Below are 23,881 nucleotides of genomic sequence, written 5' to 3' on the forward strand. Positions count from 1 at the left end.
TTTCAGCAACTAAATGCCCCCCCCCCTCCCCTCTGCATGTTATTCAGGGAAGTACTGGGCCCTTTAGTGACAAAAGCCGACACGCTCATTTGTATTTGCCATCAACATAGCAGCTGCCGGTATAAGCTACGACCGCCCCGTGTGTCGTCGAAGAGTGTGCGCCTATGTTGTCAGCTGTTATGTCGGTGACAAATACACGTGAGCGTAGCGGCTTTTGTCACTAAAGGGCCTAGTACTTCCCTGAATAACATCTATGGGGCGGGGGGTGGGGTGGAGGGGGGGCATTGTTGCTGACATAGACCGACAAGAGCATATTTTAATCAGAATGTGTACAGTTCGCGATTTAACACAGACAAGACTTTCATCATTGACGATGCTCTTTTTATCATTTAACAATGGTTTTTTTATCGATTGAGAAATGCTGAAATCTTTACCTAGCCACACCAACTGTTACACTGCGGCATTCTATAACTTATGACATAGCACGATATTTACACCAGAAGACGCAACTGAAATGTTGCAAAACCGATTGTGTTTGTTTATAAGTGACCTGAACAAATACAGTTTCATTTTAATAGTTTTAACACATGTACTTAAAAAAACCTGTTCACTGTATGAAGCGTCAAGCAATCATGTATAGCTTTTTTAGTTGTGGTTGCCCTAGTTTTAAAATTATCTTGAGGTTGAAGCAAAGAGTTGTGATACTTATCAAGAAAAGTCTGAAAATTCGTCATAAGCGAAGGTCAAAAGTGAAAATACTATGCCTACGTTTTCAGTAACTCTTGCACTATCTTCCATTGTAAAACGTATCACTGTACTGAAATGGATATATTCGTATATAAAGAACACAATAAAGTAAAATCTCCTCTATAACTAAAAAAATCAAAAAAATGATAATTCCGAAAGTGACTGTCGAACATGATGAATTTAGGCAAAGTGAGGAACACATGGCGTGTTTCAAATAAAATATATAAATATAGTTGGAGACAAGGAACTGAGGTTCCATTTTAGTGTGTGTTTGGCAAGCATAACTAGATGTGACTGGTGTGGCCAAAGCAACGTGAATACGTTGTATGATTATACCAGGAGACAAAAGAGCACAAGCTGTTAATGACGATGTTCAAAGTTCCGTGGGAAATAGACGTCATTCATCTTTCAGGGCTGCCTGCAGTACGGTAAGCGTCAAAGGACGAATGCAGTGAGTAGAAGATTCCACCCGAGATCATCCCGAACATTTTTCTACTGGATTAGGGACGAGATGATGACGTGGTGTCTCGATCCGCCAAACTGCTGCAGAACGTTCCCTGACATCGTGCGAAGTGCCAACAGTGAAGTATGGGGTAGGGGAGAGTTAGTTTTTGGGGGTGTTTTTCGTGATTAAGGTGTGCTCTTCTTATCCAGCTTAAGAAAATGCTAAATTCGAAATGACATGAACAAATTTTACTGCATTTTGTACTGAGTAGAGTACAGGAAAAGCTGAGATATGACTGCTGTTTTAGCATGACAGTGCACCCTACAATAAAGCAGCGTCAAGGAGGCAATAGTTTGTGGACAATAGCTGCCTGGAGTCCAGATCTAGACCAATTGAACATCTTTGTAATGTTAGAATGTCGACTTCGCTACAGACCCCAATGTCCAAAATCACTACCTCCTCTGGTTTCGACTCTTGAGGATGAACAGGCTGCCATTCCTCTGTAGACATCCAGACACCTCACCGAAAGTGTCCTCGTCAGAGTTCAACCCATCCTAAAGGCTAAGGCTGGACACAGTCCATATTAATCTCCACTAATAAGAGTCCGAATACTTTTGATAACATAGTGTATCTGTCGCTAAACACTACTGAAGATACAAACCATGAAGATGACACAGATGGTATTGTGAGAACTGTCCCAAAACTGAGAATTGTTCAGTGGGCTACGGAAATGTTCATTTTGGAAATAACTACAAACACAGAGAAACCAAAGAGAGAAGTGAAGTTCACGAAAGTGGAAAACGTAAATGTGACTCTAATGAAAATGAAGTGGATCAGAGAGTAACATTTAGCGATGCGAATGGATGTTAGCTGCACCAAGGAAGTTGTGTGTTCGCTTTCAATATACAGGGTGTTACAAAAAGGTACGGCCAAACTTTCAGGAAACATTCCTCACACACAAATAAAGAAAAGATGTTATGTGGACGTGTGTCCGGAAACGCTTAATTCCCATGTTAGAGCTCATTTTAGTTTCGTCAGTATGTACTGTACTTCCTCGATTCACCGCCAGTTGGCCCAATTAAAGGAAGGTAATGTTGACTTCGGTGCTTGTGTTGACATGCGACTCATTGCTCTACAGTACTTGCATCAAACACATCAGTACGTAGCATCAACAGGTTAGTGTTCATCACGAACGTGGTTTTGCAGTCAGTGCAATGTTTACAAATGCGGAGTTGGCAGATGCCCATTTGATGTATGGATTAGCACAGGGCAATAGCCCCGGCGCGGTGCGTTTGTATCGAGACAGATCTCCAGAACGAAGGTGTCCCGACAGGAAGACGTTCGAAGCAACTGATCGGCGTCTTAGGGAGCACGGAACATTCCAGCCTATGACTCGCGACTGGGGAAGACCTAGAACGACGAGGATACCTGCAATGGACGAGGCAATTCTTCGTGTAGTTGACGATAACCGTAATGTCAGCGTCAGAGAAGTTGCTGCTGTACAAGGTAACGTTGACCACGTCACTGTATGGAGAGTGCTACGGGAGAACCAGTTGTTTCCGTACCATGTACAGCGTGTGCAGGCACTATCAGCAGCTGATTGGCCTCCACGGGTACACTTCTGCGAATGGTTCATCCAACAATGTGTCAATCCTCATTTCAGTGCAAATGTTCTCTTTACGGATGAGGCTTCATTCCAACGTGATCAAATTGTAAATTTTCACAATCAACATGTGTGGGCTGACGAGAATCCGCACGCAATTGTGCAATCACGTCATCAACACAGATTTTCTGTGAACGTTTGGGCAGGCATTGTTGGTGATGTCTTGATTGGGCCCCATGTTCTTCCACCTACGCTCAATGGAGCACGTTATCATGATTTCATACGGGATACTCTACCTGTGCTGCTAGAACATGTGCCTTCACAAGTACGACACAACATGTGGTTCATGCACGATGGAGCTCCTGCACATTTCAGTCGAAGTGTTCGTGCGCTTCTCAACAACAGATTCGGTGACCGATGGATTGGTAGAGGCGGACCAATTCCATGACCTCCACGCTCTCCTGACCTCAACCCTCTTGACTTTCATTTATGGGGGCATTTGAAAGCTCTTGTCTACGCAACCCCGGTACCAAATGTAGAAATTCTTCGTGCTCGTATTGTGGACGGCTGTGATACAATACGCCATTCTCCAGGGCTGCATCAGCGCATCAGGGATTCCATGCGACGGAAGGTGGAGGCATGTATCCTCGCTAACAGAGGACATTTTGAGCATTTCCTGTAACAAAGTGAAGTCACGCTGGTCCGTTCTGTTGCTGTGTGTTTCCATTCCATGATTAATGTGATTTGAAGAGAAGTAATAAAATGATCTCTAACATGGAAAGTAAGCGTTTCCGGACACATGTCCACATAACATATTTTCTTTCTTTGTGTGTGAGGAATGTTTCCTGAAAGTTTGGCCGTACGTTTTTGTAACAACCTGTATAACAAAAGCCCGAAGCGACGACGCAATGTAACGCGGGTAGATGACTTCTGGGTGCGTGGATGTATACAGCTGAAGAATGTACTGCGTGGTAAAATATAAAGGACACCTTTTCCAGCAAATGGCTGGTATGACGATGTTATACACTGATGAGCCAAAACATCACGACCACCTGTTTAACAGCTTGTTTGTCTGTCTTTGGAATGAAATACATCACTGATTTGTGTATCAGGTATCTGACAGTTGTTGGTAGGTTTGTGGAGGTATGTGACATTAGATGTCTACGCACAGGTCATTTAACTGGCGTAAATAACGGGTCGCTGATTTGCGTACGCGGTGATGGCGCCCGATAGAGACAGAGATGAGTTCCATAGAATATACATAAGGCGAATGGGGGAGACATGAAGCGCGAAGGGATGCAGGTGGTTCGCAGCTGTCAGCGTGTCTTCGATTACTGTCACAGGTCTCATGCAAGAGCAGGAGAATCTCTCCCACAGCACAATACTGTTCCCACCAGCTGCGTCCGTGGCGCGCTGCTTGTTTCGACCCGCTGTTCACCTCGATGACGGCGTTTGTGTAGACGGCCATCGATCTAGAGTAACGACAATGTGACTCACCCGGAGAACCGACACGTTTCCATTGATCGACGGTTGAATCCTGATGGTCCCGTGATTCACCCGAAGAACCGACACGTTTCCATTGATCGACGGTTGAATCCTGATGGTCCCGTGCTCACTGCAATCGTAATTGACGATGTCGTTGGGTCAACATGCGAACACCTAAGGGGTGGTCTGCTGTGGAGCTCCATGTTCAATAATGTACGATGAACGGTGTGCTCCGAAACACTCGTGCGTGCACCAGCAGTGTGCTCTTTCGACAGAGATGTCATAGATCACCACCTGTCCTGCTTTAAAGATCTGACAAGTCTCCGAACCCCACGTTCTGTGAAGAGTAGTGGACGTGCAACCATTTAGCACATAATGGTAGTCTTACTGTCTCTTTCCGTACATGCTCACGACAGTAGCACGTGAACATTCGACCAGCTTCGCCGTTTGCGAAATACTAGTTCAAAGGGTCTGTTTAATAATAACCTGCCCTTTGTCAAAGTCACTTATCTCAATGGATTTCCCCATTTGCAGCCCCTATCTTCGCTAGGGTGATCCCCCGTCCGTCTCTGCTCCGCTTACATACTTTCGTGACCGCGTCACGTACCTGGAACGCCAGTAGGCGGCATCCAACGTCGCGCTGGGTAGTGGTCATAATTACTTTTGAATACATTATGGGAGTGACAGTGATCAATGTGTTACAAATATTTACTATTAAAAACGGTCTTGATCACGATTTATTTATTAAGGTGACCAGTTTCGACTACTACTGTGGTCTCTTCAGACCTATAAGTCGTATACAAAGCTTTAATTAGAGGGATACATACATTAAAGAAAATACATAAAGTTATAAAGCTATAAAACGATGAATTACCATTGAGTAGGAACCTCTTTCTGCTGGAAAATCACTACTGGAGAAACCAGTGCACGTCTTACTATATATAATGGAGGCTCCGCCCACTTCTGGCGGCATGATGTCATTACTAACCAATGAGGTATAAGTCGAATAACAATGTAAAATTTCTTAGTTAAAAGAACATTGTCAAGAAAAAAATAAACACACACTGAACTTAGAATATTAAACAGCTATTGTCAATTAAGAGGCCTGCTGCCTCATCTTTGGAACGGTGTCCAACTTCCCCATGGCAACCAGTGGTTCCAAATGGTTCACTAACAGGCCTTGAGAGAGCAACCCATGTACTATCAAACTGAAGTTCATGTATCCTACATATTTAAATATTTTTAACGCCTCTTAATTGACAATAGCTTTTTAATAGGCTAAGTTTAGTGTGTGTTTATTTTTTTTCTTGACAATGTTCTTTTAACTAAGAAATTTTACATTGTTATTCGACTTATACCTCATTGGTCAGTAATGACATCATGCCGTCAGAAGTGGGCGGAGCCTCCATTATATATAGTAAGACGTGCACTGGTTTCTCCAGTAGTGATATTCCAGCAGAAAGAGGTTCCTACTCAATGGTAATTCATCGTTTTATAGCTTTATAACTTGATGTATTTTCTTTAATGTATGTAGCCCTCTAATTAAAGCTTTGTATACGACTTGTAGGTCTGAAGAGACCACAGTAGTGGTCGAAACCGGTCAACTTAATAAATAAGTAGTGATCAAGACTGTTTTTAATAGTAAATAAAAAAAGTGGTCATAATGTTTTCGCTTATCAGTGTAAAACTCTGTAAACTGTTCTGCGGGTTTAACTTTCAGGTTTTTAAATGTGAGTTGAAAGGTTTCCGTCTGGCTCACACAATTTAGTCTTGCTCTTCGCTATAGTTTCTTATGCACGAGTACTATAACAAAATTTTAAAATCTGCGTCCGAATCATGCGAATTATGTGATTAATCATATCAAGCCTGAGTACTTTTCGTTTAAATGGCTCCAAGGAATTAAGAACGAGTTTCAATAAGAGCAGAGGTGAGTGGAGAAATCGGCTGTAGCATAAACATAACCGTTTGTCTTCCTTAATTGGACATCAGATATACCGAACATGTGGCTACAAACTTTCAGTCTACCACTAGCCCTCTGCTGCTAGCGTACAGCAGATGATTCCTAGACATCATCCGAGGACGCTAGCTATCCGAGCAGGGCTTACGCATTCTCTAAGCATCACCTGACTTTCAGTTCTCGACTGTGGAGTTGTTTTCTATGTTGAAATGAAGTAATAAAATTGCTGCGACGTACATTTGCAGATGGCAGTTTTTCGTACCATATTGTCAGTTTCGGATTTAGAAAGCGTCGCTCCTGCGAAATTCAGCTTTGCCTTTTCTCTTTAGATGGATTAGTGCTCGTACGGAGGTATACACACAGTTGTTTTTCACTCATTCTTTTTTGCGAGTGGAACAGGAAAAGGAATGACTAGTACTGGAGTACTGGTACAAGGTACTCTCCGCCACGCGCCATATGCTTGGGAAGTATGTACTCTGAAGCGCCAAAGAAACTGGCACAGGCGTGCGTATTCAAATACAGAGATATGTAAACAGGAAGACTGCAGTGCTGCGGTCAGCAATGCCTAGATAAGACAACACTTGTCTGGTGCAGTTCTTAGATCGGTTACTGCTGCTACAATGGTAGGTTCTCGAAATTTAAGCGAGTTTCAACGTGGTGTTATAGTCGGCGCACGAGTGATGCGACATAGCATCTCCGAGGTAGCGATGACGTGGGGATTTTCAAAAAAATGGCTCTGAGCACTATGGGACTTAACTTATGAGGTCATTAGTCCCTTAGAACTACTTAAACCTAACTAACCTAAGGACATCACACACATCCATGCCCGAGGCAGGATTCGAATCTGCTACCTTAGCAGCCGCGCGCGCGGTTCCAGACTGTAGCGCCTAGAACCGCTCGGAGGGGGGGAGGGGGGGGATTTTCCCATACGACCATTTCGCGAGTGTACCGTGAATATCATGAATCGGGTAAAACACCAAATCTCCGACATCACTGCGGCCGGAAAAAGATCCTGTAAGAACGGGACCTACGACGACTGAAGAGAACCGTTCAACGTGACAGAAGTGCAACCCTTCCGCAAACTGCTGCAGATTTCAGTTCTGGGCCATCAACAACTGTCAGCGTGCGAACCTTTCAACAAAAAATCATCGATATGGGTTTTCGGAGCCGAAATCCCACACGTGTGCCCTCAATGACTGCACGCGGCAAAGCTTTACGCCTTGCTTGGACCCATCAACCTCGCTTGGACCCATCAACACCGATAATGGGCGCCGGCCGCGGTGGTAGAGCCGTTCTAGGCGCTTCAGTCCGGAACCACGCGACTGCTACGGTCACACGTTCGAATCATGCGTCGGGCATGGATGTGGGGGTTGTCCTTAGGTTAGTTAGGTTTAAGTAGTTCTAAGTTTAGGGGACTGATGTAAAGTCCCATAGTACTTAGAGCCATTTGAATTTGAACCGCTAATGGACTGTTGATGAGTGGAAACATGTTGCCTGGTCGGACAGTCTCATTTCAAATTGTATCGAGCGAATGGATTTGTGCGGGCATGAAGACAACCTCATGAATCGATGAACTCTGCATGTCAGCAGGGGACTGTTCAAGCTGGTGGAGGCTCTGTAATGGTGTGGGGCGTGTGCAGTTGGAGTGATATGGGAACCCTGGTACGTGTGGATAAGACTGATAGGTGACATGTACATAAGCATCTTGTCTGATCACCTGCACCCATTCATGTCCACTGTGCATCCCGACGGACTTGGGAAATTCCAGGACAACGCGACACCCCAGAAGAGCAGAATGGTTATAGAATGGCTCCAGGAACATTCTTGTGAGTTTAAACTCTTCCACATGCCACCAGCTTCACCAGACATGAACATTAATGAGCATATCTGGGATGCCTTCGAACATGCTGTTCAGAAGAGATCTCCTCGTCTCTCGTACTCTTACAGATTTATGGAAAGCTCTGCAGGATTCATGGTGTCAGTTCGCTCCAGCACTACTTCGGACATTAGTCTACATGTACATGTACATCTACATCCGTACTCCGCAAGCCCATTGACGGAGTGTGGCGGAGGGTAGTTTCGGTGCCTCTATCGGTTGTCCCTTCTATTCCAGACTCGTATTGTTCGTGGAAAGAAAGATTGTTGGTATGCCTCTCTGTGGGCTCTAATCTCTCTGATTTTATCCTCATGGTCTCTTCGCGAGATATACGTAGGAGGGAGCAATATATGTACTGTTTGACTCCTCGGTGAAGGTATGTACTGGGAACTTCAACAAAAGCCCGTACCGAGCTACTGAGCGTCTCTCTTGCAGAGTCTTCCACTGGAGTCTATCTGTCATCTCCGTAACGCTTTCGCGATTACTAAATGATCCTGTAACGAAGCGCGCTGCTCTCCTTTGGATCTTTTCTATCTCTTCTATCAACCCTATCTGGTACGGATCCCACACCGGTGAGCAGTATTCAAGCAGTGGGCGAGCAAGTGTACTGTAACCTACTTCCTTTGTTTTCGGATTGCATTTCCTTAGGATTCTTCCAATGAATCTCAGTCTGGCATCTGCTTTACCGACGATCAATTTTATATCGTCATTCCATTTTAAATCACTCCTAATGCCTACGCCCAGATAATTTATGGAATTAAGTGCTTCCAGTCCATGCGACGTCGTTTTGCGGCACTTCTGTATGCTCGCGGGGGCCCTACGCGATAACAGGCAAGTGTACCCGTTTGTTAAGCCGTCGGCACACGGACCGTGCTGTCGAACGTTAACGTTGAGCGTGCCAAGTTCAACGTGCTGCTGAACGCCCAGGCACGATGCGACTTGTGCATACGGTACGTGGGCCCCAACGTGGTATACGCGATCGCAACGCACTCCAGCGGCACTTGAGCGATGTTTCTAGTTCGTAAATCACACAGTTTACTCAACGGGCGCGCTTAAAATTCCCACTTTAGCTCTATTAAAACGCACATTTCCTCCATCGACCACGAAAAGGAAAGTACCATGACCAATCGATAAGGACACAGGCTCATAAAAGTTCCATTACAAACAGTGCGTTACAAATTTGGAATACTTCTCCGCATAAGATAAACAGTATTTCATCATTCCCACATTTTAGTAAAACCCCAAGGTCAGTCTTACTTGATCACTGTTCCTATCAAGTAGCAGAATGTTTGCAACGTGTGAATTACGAAGCGTAAAAGAAAAAGGAGCAAAATATCGTTGTACAAATAGCGCAAGCTGTCCTGTAGATTAAGCCAATCGAACAAAGTCACCCCTCAAAAAAAGGTGAACTTATATTTACATAACATCAAATATTATGGTATATACTTATATTAAACGAATTATAAAGTATCAGAACCTAATAAAAACGCGACTGTTAGCAAAAAAAAATAATTGGAAGAGGCAAGATGTGAACCACAGCCCCAACAATCAACTCTTCAGCGGGTAGCGACGCTAGTCATTACGCTACACCAATAACGTACGATTCGTAACTACTCATAGTATCTTAGGGCGTGCTGAAAATGTTAATCGTAGATATGTTACTAATTGAAATTTAATTATAACAAGAACAATGCGTTTTGGGTGGATCTTCAGTGTGTCGCTGCCTTCAAATAGCCTACTCCTATAATACGTAAGTTACAATAATTCTTTTGCCACGAATATGATGTTTCTCATTATTTTATTGGAACGAATCACACAGTTAACAACGGCTTTTCGAGTGATTCTCAATTTGCTGGTGCTCACAAACGGCATATAATACATATAGGCTTGAAATGAATGCCAATATCGCGGCTCACAACTCTGCACAGAAGGGAGACGGCGTGCGTGTGACGTAGGTAGCGTTGTGCCATCTCATTGGTCAACGCCCAGACGCACGCTCAGAGTATCTGACATGCCAGATATTGCTCTGCACGTTCGGAAAGACTCCGGAACGTGCTATTGCACGCTATGACGTCAGAAACTCGGCACGCTCAACGTTGGGATGCACGGTCCGTGTGGCGACGGCTTTAGGCTCTTCAGTGTACGTAGATGCGGAATTGCTTATTTAGTGATGTTCGTGATGACTGTTAACTAATGCGTCTGGAGTGTGTTTCTGTGCCGGTGGGGAGCGGCGGAGTGGAACGGCGCGCTGGGTAAGGCACGGGCGGCGTGTGGCGGGTTGCGGGTTGCGCGGGCAGCTGTGAGGCGCGTGGCAGCACGGCGCGTGTCCGAAACGGCGCGCCGGGCTGGGTGCAGCATTAGGATGCGAGGGGAGGCGGGCGCCGCGCAGAGCCACTGACCTCGACGACGAAGTATAGTCGCTGCTTGTTGAGGAGCTCGACGGCGGCGTACTTGGCGCTGGCGGCGAGGCTGGCAGGGCTGCAGGAGTGCACGGGCGCGCTGACGGTGCAATGCTGCATGCTACATCCCGGCAGCCGCGGCGCTCGGCGCGGGCGCGCACGCTGCCCGCTCGCAGGCGCGCCGCCTACCTGCAACACACGCGCAGCTGCAGTACTGCCGAGCTTCCACAGCCGCTCCCTTCTTCGTCGAGAACGAGGGGCGGGGAGGGGAGGGGGCAGGGGTGTAGACTCGGCGCTCGCCGCGGACTTGGACGCGGCCCAGCAATGTCCATCTGCAAACTCACACACCCACATACGCCGTAATACGACTAACAAGGGGACCCTCCATACTGTAAATCACTGATTTTGATGCGCTAAAATACACTACTGGCCATTAAAATTGCTACACCAAGAAGCAATGCAGATGATAAGCGGGCATTCATTGAACAAATATATTATACTAGAACTGACATGTGATTACATTTTCAAGCAATTTGGGTGCGTAGATCCTGAGAAATCACTACCCAGAACAACTACCTCTGGCCGTAATAACGGCCTTGATACGCCTGCGCATTGAGTCAGAGCTTGGACGGCGTGTACAGGTACAGCTGCTCATGCAGCTTCAACAGGATGCCACAGTTCAGCAAGAGTAGTGACTGGCGTATTGCGACGAGCCAGTTGCTCGGCCACCATTGGTGAGAGATCTGGAGAATGTGCTGGCCAGGGCAGTGGTCGAACATTTGCTGTATCCAGAAAGGCCCGTACAAGACCTGCAACATGCGGTCGTGCATTATCCTGCTGAAATGTAGGGTTTCGCAGGGATCGAATGAATGGTAGAGCCACGGGTCGTAACACATCTGAAATGTAACGTCCGCTGTTCAAAGTGCCGACAATGCGAACAAGAGGTGAACGAGACGCGTAACCAATGGCACCCCACACCATCACGCCGCGTGATACGCCAGTATGGCGATGACGAATACACGATTTCAATGTGCGTTCACCCCGATGTCGCCAAACACGGATGCGACCATCATGATACTGTAAACTGAACCTGAATTCATCCGAAAAAATGACGTTTTGCCATTCGTGTACCCAGATTCGTCGTCGAGTACACCATCGCAGGCGCTCCTGTCTGTGATGCAGCGTCAAGGGTAGCCACAGCCATGGTCTCCGAGCTGATAGTCCATGCTGCTGCAAACGTCGTCGAACTGTTCGTGCAAATGGTTGTTGTCTTGCAAACGTCCCTATCTGTTGACTCAGGGATCGAAACGTGGCTGCACAATCCGTTACAGACATGCGGATAAAATGCCTGTCATCTCGACTGCTAGTGATACGAGGCCGTTAGGATACAGCACGGCGTTGCGTATTACCCTCCTGAACCCACCGATTCCATATTCTGCTAACAGTAATTGGATCTCGACCAACGCGAGCAGCAATGTCGCGATACGATAAACCGCAATCGCGTTAGGCTACAATCCGATCTTTATCAAAGCCTAAAAGTGATGGTACGCATTTCTCCTACTTACACCAATCATCACAACAACGTTTCACCAGGCAACGCCGGTCAACTGCCGTTTGTGTATGAGAAATCGGTTGGAAACTTTCCTCATGTCAGCACGTTGTAGGTGTCGCCACCGGCGCCAATCTTGTGTGAATGCTCTGAAAAGGTAATCATTTGCATATCATAGCATCTTCTTCCTGTCGGTTAAATTACGCGTCTTTAGCACGTCATCTTCGTGGTGTAGCAATTTTATTGGCCAGTAGTGTATGTTGTAGAGTCACTTAACCCTGAGTACCTGGCTATCCGGGTTTTTAGCGACGGGCCTTGGTTTTTGAGAAAATTGATTTTGAAGTTCATTGCTCGCTGTGTATACCCGTAACATTATATGTGTTCCGAATAAATCAACGTGGCGCAGCGGTAAACGTTCATAGGTACCGTTTTCGAATCCTGCTCCCATTTTTTTTTGCTTTGTATGCAAGAACCGTCCGCAAAATTTCGTCCTAACATTCAAAAACGAATAGGCGAATTTACTGGGAAATACAGAAATGTAGTCGTGTCCTGCACGAAATCCTGGAAGTTCACGAAACTGGTGTACGAAGAATTTTTGCGTTCTGTAATTCTTCCGTACGTGGGACAGAAAATTTTTTTTGTACCTTATCGACTCGTGGGGAGGGCGAACAGATTCAACCTTATACTGTCATCTATTCCCTGATAAAAGGAAAGCGAGTACCTGCGCCCTAAAAGTGGTCCCATCAATGTGTACTCCTTATTGCCAGCCCTGCGATGTTTATTTTTACCGACAGGTGAAAATCTTCACGAAAATTATTCAGAATGCTCCCGACTTGATGAAAGACAATAGAGAGATCTCTTCTGGGGAAGATTCGATAAATTACATTCCCTTATCCTACATCAGTTCAGTGCACCTAACTTTGAAAGCATGATTAGATACGCATGGTTCGCATCGAAATTAGCGGATGAAAGAGAAATATTTTAGAATGCATAAGAATTGTGTTTCCCGATATCGCTCACGAAGAAACCGTGAGCCTGCAAGACGGTTGCTTTCATAAAATGCGCGTTGTGCTGCGAAAATTTGTGCTTCGGTTGTTTCTATGATAAGTATCACCAACAATATTGTTCTGGCACATCAAGTAATGTGGACGATGAAAAATAAGATTTTGTAATATTGCATGACAGAAAAAATTAATAACTGAATATACGTTTATAATTTCGCACACCTTTCACTGTTTGTTGATATCCTTTGAAATAAAATGGAAAAATTCGTTCGATTTTGAACAAAAAGAAAAGTACACGAGCAGCATTTGAACAGGTTACCACCAGCGCGGTAGCTGTGAACCTTTACCGGTGCGCTACGCTGACTTGCTCGGAATCTATGTAATGTTACGGGTATACACAACGCTCAATGAACTTCAAAATTGAATTTCTCAAAAACCGAGGCCCGTCGCTAAAAAACCGGATAGCCAGGTACTCAGGGTAAGTGCCTCTACAAAATATTTGAAGCGCATCCAAATCCGTATTTTACAGTATGGAGGGTCCCCTTGTAAGCTTTGGAAACTACTCGCACCTTAATCATGGTAGAGACAAAAGTGGAGGGGAGAAAACCTCTCCTGCATATGAATCCAGCATCCCACTCCTGGCAGACACAGCACATGGCACAGACACTTGCCCACTCGCAGGCGAGCTACCTACCTGCAACACATGCGTGAGCACATGCACCGTAATACCATTGAGCTCTTCTTCTTCTTCAACAACAACAGGGTGGGGAGGGGGGGTGGGGGGTGGGGAGGGAGATCAGCTGGGAGGAGGGACATCTACCTGCAAACTCTCTCTCCCTCTCTCTCTCTCTCTCTCCCTCACACATACACATACACACTGGACTCACATTCGGGTGAACGATGGTTCAAAACCGCGTACAATTATTCTGATTTAGATTTTCCGTGATTTCCTTGAATCGCTTGAGGCAAATGCCGGGATGGTTCCTTCAAAATGGCACGCCTCTTTTCCTTCTCCATCCTTCCGTGATGGGAGCTTGTGTTCCGTCTCTAATGACTTCGACGGGACGCTAGACACCACTCTCCTCCTCCTTCTCACATACGTATACACACTAATACTACAATACTGTCGCGCTTCTGTAGGCAACCTCCAACATTTTTTCAGGAAGGCACTGACCATCTTATCTCACAGTGGGATAAATTAATTAACAGTTATGGGAATTACTTCTGAAATAAACTGTTTGCTTACCTTTTTTACCATCTCTCTCGTTTTCATTTGAGTGCTCCTTATACCTAATTTCATTCAGTAGTATAGGAATATCTATCGTTCTGTAACATTCCTCATTTTAACAAGTTTTTGGCCAGCATTCTGACATTGTGATCTCAAACTACCGGATAAAAACGGATTCACATAAAGATAGCTATTTTCCTTACGACATAAAAGTGTCTAAATTCTCGTATCTATCATTTTATTTCTTTAAAGTTCTGTAACGATTTTTTTTAGATTTATTACCCTTCTACATCTCAGCTCTTCGTTTAGTGCAACTGTCTTCATAGTTGACTTCTACAATTTGCACGTGTAACTTTTCGTTAACTGCGTAAGCACTTCACGGAATACGTGGCATTTCAAGTGAGACAGTAATCCTTTGCTTGAACTTGACATAATAACTTCTCGAATGCTTAAAGAGAAGTAGCGACACTAGAAAATTGTAGGGAAATGCTGGAAGACCGGCGAAGGATCGACGTTTGGTGCAGGGAGTGGCAATTGATTATGGACAAATGTCACGCATTGCGAATACATAACAGAACGACCCTTTATTTTATGGTTACACAATTGTTGGACACTCACTGGAAGCAGCTACTTCCATAAAATACCTGGGAGTACACGTACAGAGCGGTCTGAAGTGGAACGACCACATAAAATGAATCGCAAGGCTGATGCCCGCCCGAGATTCACTCAGGAAATGTAGTCCATCAACGAAGGACGTAGCTTATAAAACATCTGTTCGACAAATACTTGAACATTTCCGTCAGCGTGGGATCCGTAGCAAGCAATAGCCAAGATCAGAAGAACAGCAGTACGTTTCTACCTACAAGTGACGGCATAAGTAAGTTCATGTTTATGAGGAAGGCAAGGGCATACCACCACTTTAGGAAAGAAGGAAGGTTAGGTTTTAACGACCCGTCGACGACAGACTCAATAAAGACGGAGCACAAGCTCAGACGGAGGAAGGATGGGGAAGTAAATCGACAATGCCCTCTTCGAGGAAACCATCTCGGCATTAGCCGTAAGTGTTTTCGAAAACCTCGGAAAACCTAAATCTATGTGTCCGGACGGGGATTTGAATCGTCGTCCTCCTGAATGCGAGTCTTATTTCTAGCCACTGCTCCACCTCGGTCGATCCCATTTGACGGTACAGGAAATATGAACAACAACACCGCCAGTCACAATTTTTTTCAATAAATCACACGGTGCATAGTGGACCCTGGTGGTCCATCATCAGATTCAAATGGTTTTAATGCATTATTTACTTCTGCTCTCAAGCGATGTGATGCGTAAGCCATGTTTCTGTTCTGAGAAGTTACTTGTTCAGTTTCGAAACTCGCGAATCAAATAACGGAAAATATAACGAGAAACAGTGAAAAACTTATGGAAAAATCTAGGAAGAACATTTTTAATACTTTAGTGTCAGCAAAGTTATTTATCCATTCTGCAACTGCACATCATGTCACTCACTTTTCAAAGCACTTCACAGATGCAGTTTATTGTTTAATGTTAGATGACGAAGGATGAAATATATTATGTAGCGTCAGACATCAGCGTTTCAAATAAACTGAACTAAATATAAAATAAGTCTGTAAAATTACTAAACTAACCATGAGTAGCGAAATCTGTCTGTTCACTTAAATGGATTCGGGCTTTGTGATTTCATGGAGGTACAGTTCCACTTCTTTTAAATACAGGGTCTTACCATTGGCTTCACTGTGTCGGACTACCAAATTGTTTCCTGTTCTATTGGTAATGTGTTTAGTTTCCAGCATAAGCTGTACAGTGACTGATTTTTCAAAATGGCTACGTCTGAAGTCAATCGTGTTCTTGGAAATAAGTTATGAAATTCATGCCTGTTTTTTCATACGTATTAGGCAGGACTATAGGGGCATAATATGTTATACACCCAACTTCTGATGAATTTTTGAGAATCTGTTTTTATGGTATAGAGTAATAAGTTACCTAACTTATTGTTAGTGGAGAATGAAATTGTCAGATTGTTTTGTAATAGGTTAGCAGTTTTTTTTTTTAAATGGGGCCTAGATATGGGAGTGCTAGCAAATATTTTCTTTTTCTTGCTCACTTGGAAATTTATTGCTTATTTTTGTATATTTTTGTGTCTAAGTTATCTATTGTATTATCTACGTAGCCATTGTTTATGTCAATACTTTTTACTGTGTCCAATTCTGTCACAAGGTTAAGTGAGTGTGCTTTCTGTAAATAGCCCTAAATGCTACAGGTTTGTATGTGATGGGATAGCATAATGAGCTGTCTATTGTTACGTCTGTGTATGCGTGTTTCCTGCGTATGCTGAACTCCTTGATGGAGGTTGTTGATTTTAAGATACAGGAAACTTATGCTTTTGTTGTTCTCACACTCTACAATGAATTTTACGTTTTTGTGGAAAGAATTTCTCCCATTAGTAAACCTATGGACTGAGGACAGTTAATTTATAAAGACGAGAGTAACTGGCGTACTGAGCTATTTTGGGAACAAATGTCAAAGGGGTGGAATATAATCCATTGGAACTAATGAACGTAACATTTGCACACACTCACAGTTGTTTATTTATTTATTTAAATTGCTACACCGGCTGTTCAAAGCACTACTTCGCCTTACACGATTATATTATTTGTCTTTCGTAAGCTTGTGCGGCACATGCGATTGATGTTTGCATCGAATACTGCAGCTGGACAATGCGTCCGAATACCTCTGCTTAGCAACCGCTTCACGATCACGTCCTAGTGGACGATGTTTGCCGTGGAGAGCTTTCCCACGCGGAACAGAAGCCAGGGTTTTCACGTGGGACCGGGTCTATAGCGCGGCTTGGAAGCCTTCCCACGTAAGAGCAGTAAAATACTTGTCAAGCCGAAGAAAGAACAACAGTGTTTTATTTTCAGTGCTCAGAAGTGTGTGAGTTCTGTGTTCACTCGGAGGTGATTCCCATTACTGCGGTATCGATGTTGGGTTACTCGAGTAATTCTGAAATTACTGTGATTATTTGTCAGTTCTGTTGAATGATGTGATGTTTATGTTCAGTATTTATATTTATGCATATACAGGGTATAAGTAAAGAAAGTGATGACTGAGGACAATGTATTGACCAACATTACATCAGTATTTACTTAATTTTCAGATTAATAATTACAGCTGTTCCGAGTAGTGTGTTTTTAGGTTGGGTAGTACCTCCAAGTACATTTGGCATAAGCAGATCTGCAAAGTTTATTTTCCTGGGCAGCATGTCAGGTATTGAAGTGTGGATGCATGGAGGCAAATGGAATGTCTATGAGTATACTCACAGCCGTAATTAACTATCCGACGCAATTACTACTGTGCAGAAAACATCAAGTACCAAATTAAGTGATGTGTATGAGGGAAGAAAGTTAGACGCAGAGAAAACACATATTAAGTAACCAATGCTCACAATATCTGTACGTATACCCGTACACCCTATGTAGATACAACGTGTCATCTTCAAAAAATGGTTCAAATGGCTCTGAGCTTATGGGACTTAACATCTGAGGTCATTAGTCCCCTAGAACTTAGAACTACTTAAACCTAACTAACCTAAGGACATCACACACATCCACGCCCGAGGCAGGATTCGAACCTGCGACCGTAGTAGTCGCGCGGTTCCGGACTCATCGCCTGAACCGCTAGACCACCGCAGCCGGCAACGTGTCATCTACTAGAGAAGTTTTCCATAGTACTGTACATAATCTAGGGAACAGCCCAGCCGAGCGAAATGAATGCCTAAATCGACTGAAACAGCTTGCGGCTGTTCCATAGCGTCTATTTTGTTGTATTACCTCTTACCTCTGCAGAGAGGAGAAAGTTGTAGGAGACGCCAAAAACTTGTATTTTGTATTTCGATTTTCATGACTCCTATAGAGGTAATACATGTATGACGGGAGTCAAACGAAAATGAGTCAGATGCAATAATGTAAGTAAACTGTTTACTATTTCAAAATTAATCACCATAACTGTTAAAAAAATGTAGCCCACTGTGAGGTAAGACGGTCAATGCCTTCATGGAAAAATGTTTGCGGTTTCCTACGGAACAATGGTTGTACCCAGGCCACGAGTGACATTCTTCAAGTTTCAAAAAATATGGAAATCGCAGGGGAGAGATCGTGACTGTACAGAAGATGTGAAAGGGCTTCCAGCGAAACTTCTGCAGCGAAACGAGCTTGGCAACACGTGGGTGGGCACTGTCCTGCAATAGAATGATGCCATCCGCCAACCCGCTGCTCATTGACTTTCTGGAACATAGAGCCACGATTAACGCACTGCGGTGCGTGGAACTTTGCAGAAACTGAAGCACTCCAACAAGTCCAAACGCTCAGGCATGTTGACGGAATGCATCATTCCGTTGCAGGATAATGTCCATCCACATGTTGACAAGGTTGTTTCGACATTACACATTCTCCATACAGACCCGATCCTTTCGCATGTAATTTCGATATTTCTGGAGTCTTGAAGAAATGCATCCGCGGTCGTCGATTTGCTTCGGACGGAGAGCTGCACGCCCGGGTACAATCATGGTTCTTAGGCAACCGCACAAATTTTTCCATGACAGCATTTACTGTCCTGTCTCAGAGTTGGATAAATTACGGGGTGTTCAAAAAGTTACTCCACAGTGCTGAACGATTGCTAGCCGCGCGTGCCGTATGCCGCAGTGAAACATAAGTTATTAATTTATTGACATTAGTTGCTTTCGCTGCATCCCAGAAGAAGAAAAAGTGAGGTGGTGTTATGTCAGGCGATTGTGGAGGCCAAAGTCCCTGTGAAGTTATGCGATCACCAAAAACATCAGCAAGCAGTGACATTGAAACGAGAGCTGTATGCGCAGTTGCACCATCTTGTTGAAAATAACCGTCCAGTATTTCACTTAACACAAGTTCTACTATGAATGGGTACAGAGTATCACTGCAGTATCGTTGTGCGTTTATTGTTTCGTTAAAAAATATGGGACCCACAAAAAATTGCTCTGAGCACTATGGGACTTAACTGCTGTGGTCATCAGTCCCCTAGAACTTAGAACTACTTAAACCTAACTAACCTAAGGACATCACACACATCCATGCCCGAGGCAGGATCCGAACCTGCGACCGTAGCGGTCACGCGGTTCCAGACTGAAGCGTCTTTAACCGCACGGCCACACCGGCCGGCTGGGACCCACAATCTGACGTCTAGAAATTGCAATCCAAACTCCTATTTTCAAAGAATGGAGTGGTTCCTCATGAATACACAATGGATTTGCAGTGCTCCACATACGAGAATTTTGATAGTTCATGTACCCGGATAAATGAAACCGCGCCTCATCAGTGAAAAACGTTTCATTAAAAATATCCCTTCCATTTTGTTGAACGAAATTTTTGAACCACTGACAATAATGCAGTCTCTTGCCATGATCAGTATGGTTGGTTGGTTGGTTTGGGGAAGGAGGCCAGACAGCGTGGTCATCGGTCTCATCGGATTAGGGAAGGATGGGGAAGGAAGTCGGCCGTGCCCTTTCAGAGGAACCATCCCGGCATTTGCCTGGAGTGATTTAGGGAAATCACGGAAAACCTAAATCAGGATGGGCGGACGCGGGACTGAACCGTCGTCCTTCCGAATGCGAGTCCAGTGTCTAACCACTGCGCCACCTCGCTCGGTCATGATCAGTATTTTTCAGTTCTTGCACGACTGTCACTTTGTATGGGAAAAGTTCTAATTTTTTCCTTACAGCTGTGTGGGCCGTTCCGACACTAACATCGATTTCCTGGGCGAGTTTTCGTACTGACTTGTTCGGACTCATGGACATTTTATCGGAAATATCGAGTAGTTCATTCTCAAACAAAACGCGAGGAAGACCACTTCTCGGTGCATCTGTCACTGAACCCGTACTTCGAAATTTGTTAATCAAATCTCGCACAGTATCGCGATGAGGGAGTGTTGTCTCCGGGAAAACTGAATTAAATGTTTGACGAACTAAAACTGTGTGTTTACCACCAGCTTTAAACACTTGTTCGACTAGGCGCTACAGCCTGAAACCGCGCGGCCGCTAGGTCGCAGGTTCGAATCCTGCCTCGGGCATGGATGTGTGTGATGTCCTTAGTTTAGTTAGGTTTAAGTAGTTCTACGTTCTAGGGGACTGATGACCTCAGAAGTTAAGTCCCATAGTGTTCAGAGCCATTTGAACTTCTTCGACTAAAAACACACGTTCTTCAATGGTTAGCATTTTAAGTGACAAAAACGAAACAAACGAAATAAACTTAAGCGTTTACGTCAGCACGTAATGATACACACCAACGGCACTACTGACGCTGGCTGAGATAAACGAAACAGTGGAATGTTGGGAGAGTCCACTTGAACGGAAGTAACACAGGCAGGCGAACAATGATACGGCACGCGCGGCTAACAATCGTACGGCAGTGCGGAGAGACTTTTTGAACACCCCGTATTAACAGTTACGGCGAATACTTTTGAAATAATAAACACTTTACTTGCATATTTCATTCTGCCTCCTTTTCATTTGACTGCCTTTTGTACATTTATACCTCGTTAAACGACACTTTGGTGTGCGGCAAAGGGTGCTTCTAATAACACTTCCTTTTTCCACTTTCTCTTCCACCCGCGAAGGGCGCGCAGGAAGAGCTTACGTTTCAACTAAACAATGTTCATTTCGTGAGATATGCACTGCCTGACAAAAAAGTGAAGTATCTGGCGGGGGAGAAGGTAAGGAAATAAAACTTCTCGGGTTGAGAGTGTATGGTTGCAGCGATTACAATGTAGAGTCAGATTTAAAAAGGACTTTGCAGCACGAGCCCGGTTATCTGTATAAAGTTGTTCACTCGCTGGCCTGGATCCATGCACTGATTCGGATGGAAAGGATGTCACTGCAACTTCATACTGTATACTCCATCAGCGGGTACGTAGATGATTAGAGTTTCAGTTTCAGTGACAGGTTGTAGCTCGTGGTCTCGCGGTAGCGTTCTCGCTTCTAGAGCACGGGGTCCCGGTTTCGATTCCCGGCGGGTTTAGGGATTTTCACCAGCCTCGAGATGACTGGGAGTTGTGTCGTCTTGATCATCATCATTCATCCCCATTACGGTCGGAGGAGGGCAATGGCAAGCCACCTCCGCTAGGACCTTGCCTAGCAGGGTGGTGCTGGTCTCCCGCATCGCCCCTACGCTCTGTTACGGAGTATGGGACTTAACCATCATCTCAGTGACAGGTAGGACCGTCAACAGAGTGCATGTCTGTTGTTCGCCTTAAGCGGTGTTTCAAGGCCTGCTAAAGTAATCAGAGGGGTCCAGAAAAAAGATAATATCTTTGGAACAAAATGACATATCGTGCACGATTTCGAAGTAATGGTGCTATTTAGGCAAATCACGAAAACTTAAATCTGGATGACCAAACGCTGATTTGATCACTCGACCTCCAGAATGCCAGTCCAGTGTGCTACCTGCACAACCTTGCTCGGTTTGCTGCGTTTTGTTACAGTCTTCTGGCTTTGCGCCCTTCTTATAAGCTGCAGCGGCGTCTGCGAACAGCCTCATGGAACTTCTGAACAAAAATTTGTGATCTACTCTGTGTTTTATTTATAAATGTTGTGCGATTACGGGCCGATCAGCGCACTCGAGACGTAACTGCCGTTGCAGGTGAGTAGCGGTAGCAGACGGCTCGCCGGTTGGCCGTGAACGCTGCACCCACCAGCGCGGGCAGAGACAGAAGGCTTGCGGGGAAACCCAGGCTTCTCCGCGCCGGTGGAAGTACCTAGCGATGCAGCTCGTCATGCGCCTGCCTGCGGTTTTATGGCGAGGTTATTACTGTGAGCCGGGTCAACAGGGGCCGACCTTATGACGAGCGAGCAAAGTGGAGGTGATATATCTGGAGAGAGTTCGAACGTTGCGGTCTAGAGGAATAGAAAAGATGCGAGGCCATTCTTTTAATCCTGTTTTTGCCCAGCGTGGGAGCTAGATCAGCGACATTGCAATCTGCGGCACGTACAATACATTCACGGATTCGATCTGCCCTTCCAGTACTCAGCTAAACGACCGCAGTAGCCCACGTCATTAACGCACACCAATACGGTGGTTTCCGTCTCGGAGGAAGCTGCCTCGCATGCGGGAGACGAAAGGAACGTCCGTGGCTGGAGAGAACGGGAGAGTTGGTGGCATACAGTTCCTGATCACCAGACTGTGGACCAGGAGTGGAGGCATGTGACTCTGCTAATAGTGCTCCGTCCATCGGAAGCAGAGAATAGTTCCTGTTCTCCACGACAAGATAATTAGAGAAGAACTCCATGTTGAAGGGACAAACGACGCAGCAGAGCAATACAAAAACAGGTGGCGAGCACAATGACGAAATAACTGTTGAAATACAGACTGAGAGGAAGAAGTCCTGGTAGTGCCAGAATGAGATGAGCTGTACAATACTTTTTTAAGAAATTCATGTTTTTTAACCTCTAAAGTGCTTTTTCTAAATAAATATTTTTATCATTATCGATTGTGAAAATACATCTGCACTCTTCCCCAGCACCAGCCATGTAAATAAACAATCCTCCACCTGAAGATGAATGGTGTGAACCAGCGAAACGCGCAGTGGCAAAATAAACAAATGACTGACGCAGAAACTGTATTATTTGTAACAGTGGTCCAAATAAGTTACAAATTGTACCATCCTCCCTTTTTCGTAAAACCCTAAGATCACTCGTTGTAGACATCGGAATCTACACAATAACACAATTTTTAGAACATGTGTATTACGAGGGTTGGAACTTCAATAGTGGAAACTAATGGTTCAAATGGCTCTGAGCACTATGGGACTTAACTACTTTGGTCATCAGTCCCCTAGAACTTAGAACTACTTAAACCTAACTAACCTAAGGACATCACACACATCCATGCCCGAGGCAGGATTCGAACCTGCGACCGTAGCAGTCCCGCGGTTCCGGACTGCGCGCCTAGAACCGCTAGATAGTGGAAACTACTTATTTATTAAAGTTCCAACCCTCGTACAAGACTTCAAACAAGAAAGTGCAAAATCCTACTAAAAGAGGTGCAAAAAAATCCGTTATTCACTGCAATACTACTAGTGTGTGTGTGTGTGTGTGTGTGTGTGTGTGTGTGTGTACGTGTGCGTGTGCGTGTGCGTGCGTATGCCGTGCGTATGCCTATCCAATAAATTCTGAAAGATTCAGAAAAGAGACCTTAAAAACCGTCATAAGTTTTTACATTCATTTTTTTTATTTTCGACTTGTTACGACGTTAAATCATCATAAGGTCGACACATGGGAGGATGTTTAGATGACGTCAAACGTACAGGCAGAACGTAGCAGCGTACTGAATCAAGAATCACAGCTTTACAGTACAGACCAGTTTGTTGGCATCAGATCAATAATTTATGTCCCCATTCTATAGCGCAAAATGACTGCGGGTAAATGTCGGTCTGTACTCTAGTGGGGCGCTATATTACTTGCCGCACCTGTCCAAAGCCTGTAATGAATACTCGTAAACAGGCTTGGACTCTGCTTAGCTATGCAAACGTGTTTACGGCTTTACC

The 23,881-nt window shown here is 44.7% G+C and overlaps 1 protein-coding gene across 1 annotated transcript in view; it reads right to left on the minus strand.

Moving 5' to 3' along the window:
• LOC124619322 (protein expanded) overlaps positions 1-23,881 on the minus strand; it is a 490,762-nt gene that overhangs the window by 139,704 nt on the left and 327,177 nt on the right. The window contains exon 3 of the mRNA XM_047145631.1: positions 10,513-10,701. Within this exon, the coding sequence (XP_047001587.1) occupies positions 10,513-10,632 (120 nt within the window). The 5' untranslated portion in view covers positions 10,633-10,701. The remainder of the gene's footprint in view (positions 1-10,512; positions 10,702-23,881) is intronic.

The sequence above is a fragment of the Schistocerca americana genome, chromosome 6, assembly GCF_021461395.2.
Source record: "Schistocerca americana isolate TAMUIC-IGC-003095 chromosome 6, iqSchAmer2.1, whole genome shotgun sequence".
Lineage (NCBI taxonomy): Eukaryota > Metazoa > Arthropoda > Insecta > Orthoptera > Acrididae > Schistocerca > Schistocerca americana.